The sequence below is a fragment of the Sodiomyces alcalophilus genome (assembly GCF_042370955.1).
Source record: "Sodiomyces alcalophilus JCM 7366 unplaced genomic scaffold ACRALscaffold_9, whole genome shotgun sequence".
NCBI lineage: Eukaryota > Fungi > Ascomycota > Sordariomycetes > Glomerellales > Plectosphaerellaceae > Sodiomyces > Sodiomyces alcalophilus.
Genome location: NW_027263540.1, coordinates 161620 through 174171, shown reverse-complemented (window position 1 = coordinate 174171; position 12552 = coordinate 161620). Strand labels below are relative to the sequence as shown.

General features: G+C 40.2%; 2 protein-coding genes across 2 annotated transcripts in view; both read left to right on the top strand.

Annotated features, from left to right (window-relative positions):
* The window catches only part of ACRALDRAFT_1063531 (uncharacterized protein), a 3599-nt gene extending 2135 nt beyond the window's left edge, over positions 1-1464 (top strand). The window contains exon 5 of the mRNA XM_071016810.1: positions 107-1464. Coding sequence (XP_070871290.1) covers positions 107-880 — 774 coding nt within the window. The 3' untranslated portion in view covers positions 881-1464. The remainder of the gene's footprint in view (positions 1-106) is intronic.
* Positions 926-8487, top strand: ACRALDRAFT_210198 (uncharacterized protein; the record flags this gene model as incomplete). Its single annotated transcript, XM_071023083.1, has 5 exons — positions 926-939; positions 995-1030; positions 1119-1162; positions 1242-1307; positions 8474-8487. The coding sequence occupies 5 exons, from the start codon at positions 926-928 to the stop codon at positions 8485-8487; spliced, it is 174 nt and encodes a 57-aa protein (XP_070871289.1).
* Between the last annotated feature and the right edge of the window lie 4065 nt (positions 8488-12552).

The window sequence follows — 12552 nt, the reverse complement described above, 5'->3', positions numbered from 1 at the left end:
TTTTTTTTTTTCCCCCCCCCCCCCCCCCCCCCCCCCCCCCCCTTTCTTTTCCCTTTCTTTGTCTTTGAAAAAGAGACCTGTCGCTCACGCAATACCCTTGGCTCAGGCTCGGTTTCATTGGCTACTAGGCCCTGTTCTCATGGTTGCATTCGCCTTCCTGGGAAACACCCTCTTCTTGACCATCCTTGTGTCCATGCTCTCCAACACCTTCGGCAAAATTGCATCGAATGCCGCAGCTGAAGTACAGTTTCGTCGCGCGGTTTTGACGCTTGAGGGCGTCAAAAGCGACGCCGTGTTTTCGTATCAACCACCGTTCAATATTCTGGCCGTCTTTCTTTTGGTGCCCCTCAAGTTCATTGTCAGCCCCCGGTGGTTCCACAAAATCAACGTGGCCACCGTGCGACTAGTCAACTTGCCGCTGTTGCTTGTCATCGCCATGACAGAACGACGTGTGCTCTGGCCGACCGAGTCGCCGCAGAAACCGGCCTCGCCGGGAGGGATACTGACGCAGATCAGGCAGTGGTTCTGGGTCAACTGGAGGATCACCACGCACCGGGATATACGGGCGGTATTTGATCTGCCGCCACCCCAATCGGTCGGCCAAGACGTTGCAGCAGACGACGATGTGACAGATCTCATTCAGCGCCAGTTCGCAGCGCAAAGAATCACCGATGTCTCGGCCTCGGCAGAGTCTTCGGCCAAGACACCGACCAGAAGAGACTCGATGTTTCCTCGCGTCAACCATGGGTTTGAGGGGTCGTTTACCAAAACCGATGACCTTCATGGCATTCATGAGAAGATGGAGGTTGTAGAGGCATCGTTAGCGAGGGTGGAATCCATGCTGGCTCGACTATGGGGCAAAGAAACGGACAAAGACTGAGGCCCGTCGAAGTACGGGGGAGGGGCCGCACCACGGCTAGGACGTATGCGCGATCCCACGTTGATTAGGTAATGACTCCCTAGTGTGATACATGGACGTGTACCTCGCTTACAGGAAAACAGGAGTGATTATAGTCAGCCTCTGCCGCCAGTGACTATGTAACGAGCTAAAGGTCGCCCTTCGGGCGCGACCCCCCTTTTAAGCTGGCTCCGAGGAACCAGTTTGCAGGTTATCTCAGTGGGCTTAGACCTCCCTGGGGTGGCTGGGAGTGGCGCACACTATGTGATTAGACGACACAATACAAAGGTTCGAGTTATTCCGACTATACCTGTCAGGCATTTGTGCCCAAATGCCCCGTAAGCCTGTTGGGTACATTCGCAGAGCCACGTCACACACTGCTCCGAATACGGCGGTACTTCTATTGGATGTATCATAGTGCTTTTTCCCCTCTTTTGGGTATATATTTAAGAGACTGGATATTCCGACTATACCACTTGGATATTCCGACTATACCACTTGGATATTCCGACTATACCACTTGGATATTCCGACTATACCACTTGGATATTCCGACTATACCACTTGGATATTCCGACTATACCACTTGGATATTCCGACTATAGTTCTGGTGGGACCCACTTTTCCAGCTAATTAACGTTTACTTCGTAGACCATAGATAAAGTACGATTACTAATTCAACCCATTAAGCTATTAAGATCATCGTTAATTAACTTTAATTAATAACGCCACTACGTAATAATAATAATAATAATAATAATAATAATAATAATAATAATAATAATAATAATAATAATAATAATAATAATAATAATAATAATAATAATAATAATAATAATAATAATAATAATAATAATAATAATAATAATAATAATAATAATAATAATAATAATAATAATAATAATAATAATAATAATAATAATAATAATAATAATAATAATAAGGCGATATCCGTGAGCGTAGGAGTGGAAGAGGCAGTGGAAGAGGCCGTGGAACTGTTATTACTAGAGGAGGTCGCGGAGCTATTTCTTCTACGATCGGCTTTAATCAAACACATAAACTTATCCGTTAATTATAGCAGCAGCAACAATAATAACAATAATAACTACTGCCTTTAATTAATCTAAGCGATTAAATTAATCTAAAGCGTTAAAAGGCGTTAAAAGGCGTTAAAAGGCGTTAGAGTGATTTACGACTATACTTTGTAGCTATGTGTCTATTATTCCGAAATAGGGAAAAGGTGGGTCTATATCAGAACTATAGTCGGAATATCTAAATAGTATAGTCGGAATATCCTATCTTATATTCAATAGGGACTGACTAGAAGGCCTAGACAGTTTGATATTTAGCCTATAATCGTGGCATGGAAGTGTGGCCATAACAAATTCATTAGCCTCCCTAAGTACCGTACCTATTTTCTATATACATCATCCAGCTTTATTACCCATCACTTAGGCGTGTACTACCTCTATACGTGTAATTCATTTAATCCATCTGCCTTATATTTATTATATTAACGGTCGTTACTAACGTATTAATTCTGCCCTTAAACTTAGCTAAAAAAGCTCAGAGTTATAATCCTACAAGTACTGCTTAAGATATACCTATATATATATACGTTTATATATACGCAGGAGGTGTGGTACTTAGGGAGCTTGGCGGCTTTGTTATACCACACGAAAAAGCCACGATTATGGGCCGAATATCAATTCGTCTAGGCCTTCTAGTCAGTCCCATTTAATATCGTAGACTAGTACTCTTTCATAGTCTACAATAAACACAAGTCACACTTCGTATAATATTAGTGTCCTAATAATTATAAGCCCGGCGCTCTAGTAATAGGCCTCTATTCCGGTCGATCCCACAGTTTTAGGCTCTATGCCTCTCTCTTTTCAAAGCCCTCTTTTTAAAGCTCTTAATTAACTAGAGCCTCCCTTTTTAAGACCCTGCTCTGTTACGGATAGAGTCGTCCACTAGCCCGTCCGCCTACCTATTATCACTAGCCCCTTTAACCGCCTCTATTAATTTAACTCCTCCTTCTCTCTTTCCTTCTCCTTCTTCCACTCTATCTAATTAACTACCCGTCCACGCCGTCACGATAACCTTAGTTATACTAACCTCCTCTAATAACTAGCATTAATAGTATCTACGTATAATAGAAGTCGCCCTCTCTAATAAGGTCACGAAGCTCGTGGATCCTAATCTTAACGATACGAAACGCCCGTAACGCCTTTAAAAGGTTAGCCCTCTTACTAAAAGCAAAGATAGTAATTAGGACCAACGATATAAGCTATGGCTCTATGCCTATAACGAATATTATAGAGGGGTGGATCGGAGACCCAGTGCTATATCGTTAGGATATCACGTGACGTTATAAGACGCGCGCATCGTTTTTTCTATTTATCTTATATATTATATATACGTGGCGACGCTACCTAGACATAGAGGCTAATTATTATCCTATATAATTATTATCCTTTTAACCCTAAGTTTTGCCACGTTTATTATATTCACCTTGTTTAAGCTATGTTACCCTGATCAGAGCAGCGCGCACCTCCAGGAACCTCTTTTAAAGGCCTCCTTATTATATATATTATTTTAGTTATATACACTTTATAGTCTTAAGCACTCCTGTTATCAAAGACTTATCCGAGATTATACTACCTAAGCCGTTCTATATAGTAACGGCTTTGCCTTTCTTTAATTAGTGCTTAAAGGCGGATCTTTTCGGTGCCTAGGGAGTTCTGATTATCTAATCAGGGTAACTAAAAGTACTTAAGGGGAGTTCCGGCCTACCTAAACAAACTATACGTTAATTACGGAAATAGAAAAGGAAGTATACGGCTAAGGGGCCGAGATTAAAATAAAGCATTAATACTTAAAGATAGTATTAATATTACGATAATAGCCTAGGAAACCTGCCCCCTATATAGCCTTAATAAAACCCAATAACTAGAAAACAGGGACGGATCCTCCCTACTAAAAACAAGATAAGAGCCAGAGACGGAGAGATAGGCCCTTACCGCCGATAAGGTAGAGGTAGGCAGAAAAGCGAAAAACCGTTAAGAAAAAGGTATGATAAGTGGAATAAAGAATGGATTAACTATAGGATAGATTCCGGATATAGCATAGATATAGAGATAGAGGGCGCGCTCCTTTACCGGAATAGGAAAAGTTACGGATATAGACTATTAGGGGCCGTAGAGCCTAGATATAAAAAATAGTTTATTATAACCCTTTAAATAGGAAATAATAAAGGCGTAGGGTTAACCTTACTATAATTAGGGTAATAAAGGCCTATACGAATAGCGGTAAGTCCGTAGCCCTAAGAAGTTTAAGAAAATCTAGTTATATAAGGCCCTAATAGTTAGAAGAACCTATTAAGGAGCCCTAAGATACCGCGCCCTTATAGACCCGGCGGTTAGGTAAACCTACTAGTAGATCCCGGATACGACTTAAACTAATCTCCTATAACGGCTAGCGATACCTTATCCTATTCCTTATAGGTATCTCCGCTAGTCTAACTATAATAGGTTCCCTCCTAAGCCTTAGCGGAGAATACTTATATTATATCCTTTAAGGCCCCTAAAAAGAGGGCTCCTCCTACCCCTTATCGCTAAATAGAATTATTCTTAGACTTATAGACTTAATACACGACTATTTCTTATTTCTTAAGCCTTTCTTTTTTAAAGACCCAAATTCCCCTAATCTACCTAAACCTATTACTATAATAGATTAACCCCCCGCCTTTTAATAATATAACGGCTTTATAATAGACCGATTATCGCGACCCTCCCCTCACGGTTATAGTCTATAGCGAGTCGGAGCCTAATAATAATAGTATATACGCGGCTATTCTAACCCTAGCGATTATAGTTATGCCTAATTAGGGTAATAGCGCCCCTACGGCTAACCCTATTCTCGTGGCCGCCTCGCTTAGGTAAAGGGATATAAACCCCGGTATCGGCCCGTTAATAACCGTCTCTTATAGTTAGGGCGTCCCGGTATCCGGCTATAGAGTCGTATCGGCTTCCCCTTCGCCTAGTTAGGGTAACCCGAACCCTAGCGGCGGGCTAATACCCCCTATTCCCCCCGTTTCCCCCGGATAAAGCGCTCCTTAGCAGGCCCACGCTCCTAGTATAGAGGTCGCGCCTCCTAATAACGTCCTAAAGAACTTTAAGGCGAGCCTTACCTTAAAGACGCTCGCGGCTATCTATTAGTATATTAGCCTATACGACGATAAGAAGACTCGAGCTACTATTATATCTCGCGCGCCCCTAAACCCTTTCGCCGCGGGAGCCCCCCGCTTTAGTAGAAGGGCCCTATCTAACTTCCTTAGGGACTATAAAGACTATACTAAGCTTAACCGCCTTAGCGAGGCTAATAAGATCTCCTACGTTAGCCTATTCACGGAGCTTAGTATCCGTCCTGCGGTTAATAAGATAATCCGATTAGTTAAAGTATCCGGCGGCCGATAAAAGCACTTAAAGTAGCGGCTTATTAACGAATACTCTTACCTAAATCCCGACTAGCAGCTCGACCTATCCGACTAAGTGCGCTAGCTACGGCTTACTTATAAGTATAAGAAAATTAAGATAGTCTAGTAAGTTAAGTAGCTATTAATAAGCGTCACGGTTTAGAAGTCGAGAGTAGATAAGGTCGGCGGCACCTTTATCGAAGACTATAAGCTTTACGATATCTTTCTTACTATCTTATATAAAGATATTAATATATAGCTCGCTAACCGGATAAAATATAAGTTTATTAATCTAAAGGACCGACTACGTAGGTATTATAACCTATCGGATATATTAAAAGAGTAGGCAGAAAACGTCTAGGTAGCTAACGGGTAGCCTATTAATAAAGTAGCGAGTCTTATAGATATTCCTACTCCTGCCCTAACCGCTAAACCGATACTAGCTATTACGCCTTAGCCTAATTAGGCTAACCCGATAATATATACGCCGACTATTTTATATAGGCCTACTATAATATCTAAACCGGCCGTATAGATAAGGAGCGATATAGATAAATTAACGGAGCTTTTAGAGAAGTGCGCTATCTTTATAGTCTATAACGGTACGGGCGTTATTAGGAACGCGGTCCCCTAAGTTATAGCCCTCTCGCGCCGAGTAAAAGACGATAAGGTTAACGCGATCCTGGCTACTAACCCCTACCCAAAGACCCCGTTCTACGCCGCCCTAAAGCAGTCTACTTTAGAAAGACAGGACGCTACTCCGGCAGCTTATTATATTACCCCTAATTAGACTAACGTCGGTATATATAAGGATAATATATAGTACGGGTAAGGGCTACCACGGTATAAGAATAGGAATTCTTACCCCCGTTCCGGCGGCCTATTATAATACTACCCTATTAATAACTAACCCCTCCGTTACTTTTATTATAGATAGGAGCGTTACCGCTACGAGTAGTGCGCGGTACTATAGCTAGATAAGACCTAGCACCTAGTTAGGTTCCGCTACCCCGACTACCTCGCCTTAGACTAGAATAATAAGTAGTAGCCCTGCCCTAAGGATATATACCTTAAGCAGTAAGACTAGCCGTACCGGCGGTCCGTCCTCTACTAGCTTAGCACGCGCCTTTAAGGGAAGTATAAAGACCTGGTTAAAGCCTATTATATTAGCACTAACTCCGGAAGCCTCCCTATTAAGATAAAAGACGTTATACGAGTAACGTTAGAATATTATACTAGGCTAAAGGAGGGAAAAGCGAAGGCTAAGGCTCCTATAATAAGCATTAGCGTTAATTTCGTGTCTATTATATCCGATTATTAGTAGGCGGATATCTATACCGCGTTAAAGGATACTCGGAAAAAGCAGCCCCCCTCTTAGCCTCTTTACACGACTAGGAGTAGGAGGATCGTTAAACCTACTCCTAAGGTTATCTGTTTTCTTAATTAGGTTATTAAATAATGTTTATAGAAGTTAAACCCTAGTCCTAGCTACCGGGTCCCGACCCCTATTATAACTAAGGTTATCGATAAAAAAATAAAGATAAACGAAACGCCGATATAGCCTAAATAGTAATAACCAGAGGTTATCGGTAAAGGTAAGGTTAATACCTCCGCGGATAACCCTTACGACCTTAAGTAAGCACGGAAAGACCTAGATAAGTAAATTAGGGATCTCTAAATTAAAGTTCCTATCTAGTATTACCTTATTAACGACCCGGACGCAAGACTAAGAAATAATAAGAGGATACGTGCCGCTAAGACTAGTTAACCTTAGCGCGAGATTATTCGCCTAACCGCTAATAAAGCCTTCTTCCTTAATAAACGAGGTCCCCCTAGTATACCTCCTCCCCCGCCTTCGTCTAAGGGGTATACCGTCTTATTTACCCGACCTAATAACGCTAGCTCGAATACCCTTACTATTATTAAAAGGGAGGTAGTCCCTAAAACCGATAACCCTTTAGTTATTACCCGATATATAGTCTTAAAGTGTAGGCTTACTTATAAGGGTGCCTTAACGTATAACCCTAACGTTTTTATTAAGGCTATTATCGATATAGGGGCCACCTTTAATACTATATTTATAGCTACTATAAAACGCTTTGGTTTAGAATATCGTATTAGCTAGACTAAGATCCGAATTAAGGGCGTTAATAACTAGGAGGGGTAATTATATACTAGATACCTCGAGGAGCGTTTATAGGTTAGTAAGTAAAGCGGCGTTTTTAACTTCTAAGTCCTCCCCGGTCTAGGGCCTAATATACTACTTAGTATACCGTGGATCTAGGAGACTAAAGCGTTCTTTTCTTTCCGGGATAGTTAGATTAATACCGACTTTACGCTTAGTAACGCTCGTATTCTTATACCTATCGCCTATCGTGAGTAGATTAAGGAGATACCGAGGAACTAAAGCTAGCTAAACTATAAAGCTAATAAAAGGCGTTGGATCGATAAGGATCGGTCTAAGCAGGCTAATTAATATTAGCTCTAGGATAGTAACCCTATTTATTAGCCTAGGGCCGCTGCCTCGCTATCCGTTAAGGATAAGGCTAACTATTACCCTTTAGACATTCTAGAGGAGGGCGATAAGATTTAAGATACGATTAGAGAGGCCGACGTAGCGTCTTTAATAGCCTTCGTGTTCTCTAAGGAGATTAAGCCACTTTTACTAAGGGTATACGTGGCCTTAAGGGCGGTGCCATGGAATTAAGGCTAAGGGAATAGGAAATACGATAAGGAAGCCCGATAACACTATAAACACCGTTTTCTTTTACCACCACTATATTTTTCTATAAATTTTTATTATAGTTACCCTAATTAGCCTAATTTATACTAAATCACTTTTACTAATTTTAAGTCGGAAGCGTAGAAGTCTTACTAGTCGTTAGCGTTATCGGCTCTAAGGGCTAAAGATATACGTATTACTAGCGTTACTATAGTGGCTATAAAAAAGCTATAGACCGCGAAAAGAAGAAAGCACTAAGATATAATTAAGGAAGTATACTACTAGCCTAATCAGGCTATCTATACTATATATAAGCCGAAAGCCCTTAAGATTTACCCTATAAATAATACGCTATCCGATAATTCCGTTCCCGAAGGCGACCCCCTCTAGAAGCAGAAATTCTTAGCGGAAATCCCCGAGGATATATAGGAATAGGAAGATAACTGTTCTATTAGCCTAATCACCCTAAAGTTCTTTAAGATTACCCCTCGCTTAAAACTTACGGAAAAGCGACTTAAAGATATCTTAGACTCTGCCGACTATCTACTACCTATAAAAAAGGAGCTCTTAATAAAGACCCTCCTAAACCGCGAAGCTACCCTTATATAGGATTAATAACAATACGGGAGGCTTAACCCTAGAGTCGCCCCGCCATAGAAGATTAAGGTGGTTCCGTATAAGGCATAGTAGGCGAAAGGGATCCCTATTCCGAGAGCCCTAGAGTCTATTATTATTAAGATAATAAAGGATAGGAAGGATAAAGGGGTTATTAAGGAAAGCTATACGGCTTACCGAAACCCCTGGTTCCTTATAAAGAAGAAAGACGGTAATATACGCCTTATTAACTCTGCTACTAAGATTAACGCTATTACCCTATACGATACCTTTATCCCGCCTAGGGCTAACAAGCTTTCTAAGGACTTCGGTATATATAAGATAGTTTCCTTTCTAGATTTCTTCTTCGGCTATAACCAGGTTACCCTTAATAAGGAATTAAGGGACTTAACGACCTTCGCCACGGTTTTAGGACTTTTTAGGATATATACCCTTTTATAAAGGGCGACTAATATAGTGGCCTAATTTATATATATTATAACCCGTATCCTTTACGACCTTATTCCCTAGTACTACTAACCTTTTATTAACGATATTACGATTAAAAGACCGACTATTACTTATAATAATACCCTAATTAAGCCTAGAATTTGCCGCTACGTGGCCGAGTATATTAATAATATCGACAGAGTCCTTCTTAACATAGAGCTCGCTAAAAGCATTATAGCTAGCGCTAAAAGCTAATAGTATTAGAAAGCGGCTATTATTATAGGCTATATATACGGAACCGATAGCCGTTCCCCTAAGCAGGCTAAGGTGGCTAAGTTAACTAAGTGGTAGAAATGCCGGACTATTTCCGAAGTCCGTTCTTTTCTTAGTCTCGCCACATTTTACCGTATCGGGACTTACCGCTTCGCTATTATCGCGGGGCCGCTAATAGACCTGCTAAAGAAGAGTTCTACCTTCCTATAAAGCGAACCTTAATAGTACGCTATAGATACTCTTAAGGTTACCCTAACCTCTATACCGGTCCTAATTATTATTAAGTATAGTAAAGGGGCTAGTATTATCTATATTATCGTTAATATATATATTAAGGGCTAGGGCGGGATCTTAGGCTAGTATATCGATAAGAAAAAAGCTATTGCCCGGTACGAAAGCGATAAATAGAACCCGGTAAAGAAGGTTTATAATACCGGTAAACTAAAGCTAAGGGGAGTATTAAAGGTGCTTCGCCAACTCCGTAACTATCTTTACGGAGTCCGCTTTATACTAGAAACAGATACTTAAGGCTTAGTATCCTAGCTTAGTAGTTCTGCTATAAACCTGCCTAGCGTATTTATTACTTAGTGGATTACTTAGATCCGACTCTTTAAATTTAAGGTTAAGTATATTAAAGGAACCAAAAACACTACGGCTAATAGATTTTCGAGGATACCTACTACTCTATCTAATTAGGCTAATAACGCTACGGAGGGAGATATTAATAACTTTATTAATAGCCGAATCTTCCTTATAGATACGGATAAAAAGTTTAATAACCCTACCCTGGCCGAAGACGTTTTAGACCCGGACGTTACCTAGAGCTAATTTTCTTAATAAGTGGCCTTATATTTAACAAGCCTACGGATACCCTCTAGGATAGACCCTTATAACGCCCGCCGCGTTAAAGACTAGTCGACCCGTGTTTTCGTAAAGGACGGTCTACTATAAATAAGAGTTACTAATAATAATTCGACTCCTAAAAGGTGGATTAATAATAAAAAGACTTAGGTTACCCTAATTAGGAAAGCCTATAATAAGTTAGGCTACTATATAAGGGACCGGATATACTAAAAGCTTACCCCCCTATATACCTAGAACGGGATCTATAAGCAAACTAAGGAGGTTATTAAAGTATATACCGAGTATTAAAGCCGTTAAGGGAAAGCACACGAAGACCCCCTAATCGCTACCTAACTACCTTAATAAGCCCTCCCCTTTATATAAGTAAGTCTTAATATCCAGTATCTTAACAGGTACTACTTAGTAAAAGCTTAATATATATTTACGGGATAAGTCGAAGCCCGTCTACTACGGCAGAACACGTCGCGAGCCGTTACGATATTCTTATAAGAAGACGTTATCTGCCGGTATAGACTATACTAGTATATTATTATAGACGGAGGCCCTAAAAATAAGGGCAGCGTAATTAAGCTAAATCGGGCGTACCTAATAAAGCGTAAGGTTATCTCTACCTATTACCCCCGCGCTAATAGTCTAAATAAGGTAGGATATAAGCCTATCACCCACACGCTTACTATCTAGTAGAAGATTTACCGTGGTACGTTATATAAGATCCTGCCTATAGTCCTTTTCGTGGACCGTATAACTATCCGAGTATCTACTAGAAAGACCCCCTTTTACCTCCTTTATAGCTATAAGGCTATCACGCCTATTAAGACGACCTGCCTTACTTAGAGAGTGCTTAACTAAGGCCGCGTTAAGACCCCTAAAAAAAAGATATTACTACGCCTAAGGGCCTTCGCCTAGTTAGAAGCCGACCAGAGGACTATTACCTATATAATCAATAAGTAACGGTAGCAGAAGACGGACTCTATTAACCGTTTAAGAGTTAGGACCCTATATAAGTAAAAACTCCGAGTCGGCGACCTTATCATTATATATAACACTAAGCTAGCTATTAATATAAGCCGCGATAAAAAGCTAGACTACCGCTAGAATAGCCTATTTCGTATTATATCGTCTAATCAGGATAATAAGACCTTTAGGCTATCGACTTTATTAGGGGAAGAGCTCTAAGGCGTTACTTTTACCGCTAACCGCCTTAAGAAATTTATCTAGGATAAAGATTAACACTAAGAGCCGGAGGACTAAACGATACTAGAAAGGGACTACGCTAAAGAACTAATAATTACGTACCCTGCCCGTGGCGTCCTTATCGATAAAGAGCTAGTTAAAACACCCCTCCTCCTAGGTAAATCTACTAATAAAGATACTAGGGCCGAGGATAATAAGTATTAAGATAACGCAGGTTCCCTTAATTAGATAGTTAACGCACTCCTATAACGGTTAGCGAGACTTCGGGATATACTGGGCGAGTATTAAAAGAGGTTAGAAGCAGAGCTCCGGAAAGCGATATAGTTAGGAAAAGTCGAAGTCTATATCCCTAGAGATCCTGACTTTAACCTAAGTAAGTATAAGGACTATACTAGGACCTTATACTTTATCCCCTACTATTACTTCCTACCTAGTTAACCTAATTATAGTAATACTATACTTAATAAGAGTCTTATATATAGTATTAGGGCCGAGGATATATAAGGCACCGCTATCTGCTTATCGTTAAAAACTAACCACTACCCCCTAAAATAAAAACACCACTTTTAGGACTCCTTAACTCACTCTTTTTCCTATTTCTTCCCTATTTACCCTTTATTACCCTAATCACTCTATTCCACGCCCTTCCACTTATTATTTTATTTATTAGTTCCTTTAATTTATATTTTATTATTACTATTTTCTGTTTATACGCACTAACTAAGTCGATACTATAAAGATATATCTACTTAATATATTTATTATTTATTTACCTTTCCTTTACCCGTTTACGCCGCGCACCGAAATAAAAATATTCTAATTATACTAAGGTTACCCTAATTATAGTAATTACTACCCGAATCACTTATCTATATCTTACTCCGGCTCGCTTTTATAGTCATTATTACTAGGGCCGTATACTTCCGACTTATACCACTAAACCTAAGCCCTAGAGATAAAGGGCATATAATACCACTCTACTATCTTTTCGTGATCCCTCTTTATCGGGTTATTCTAAGTAGTATAACAGAACTTCTTAAGATCGTCCTTATATTTATACGCTAATACAGGGACCTATAC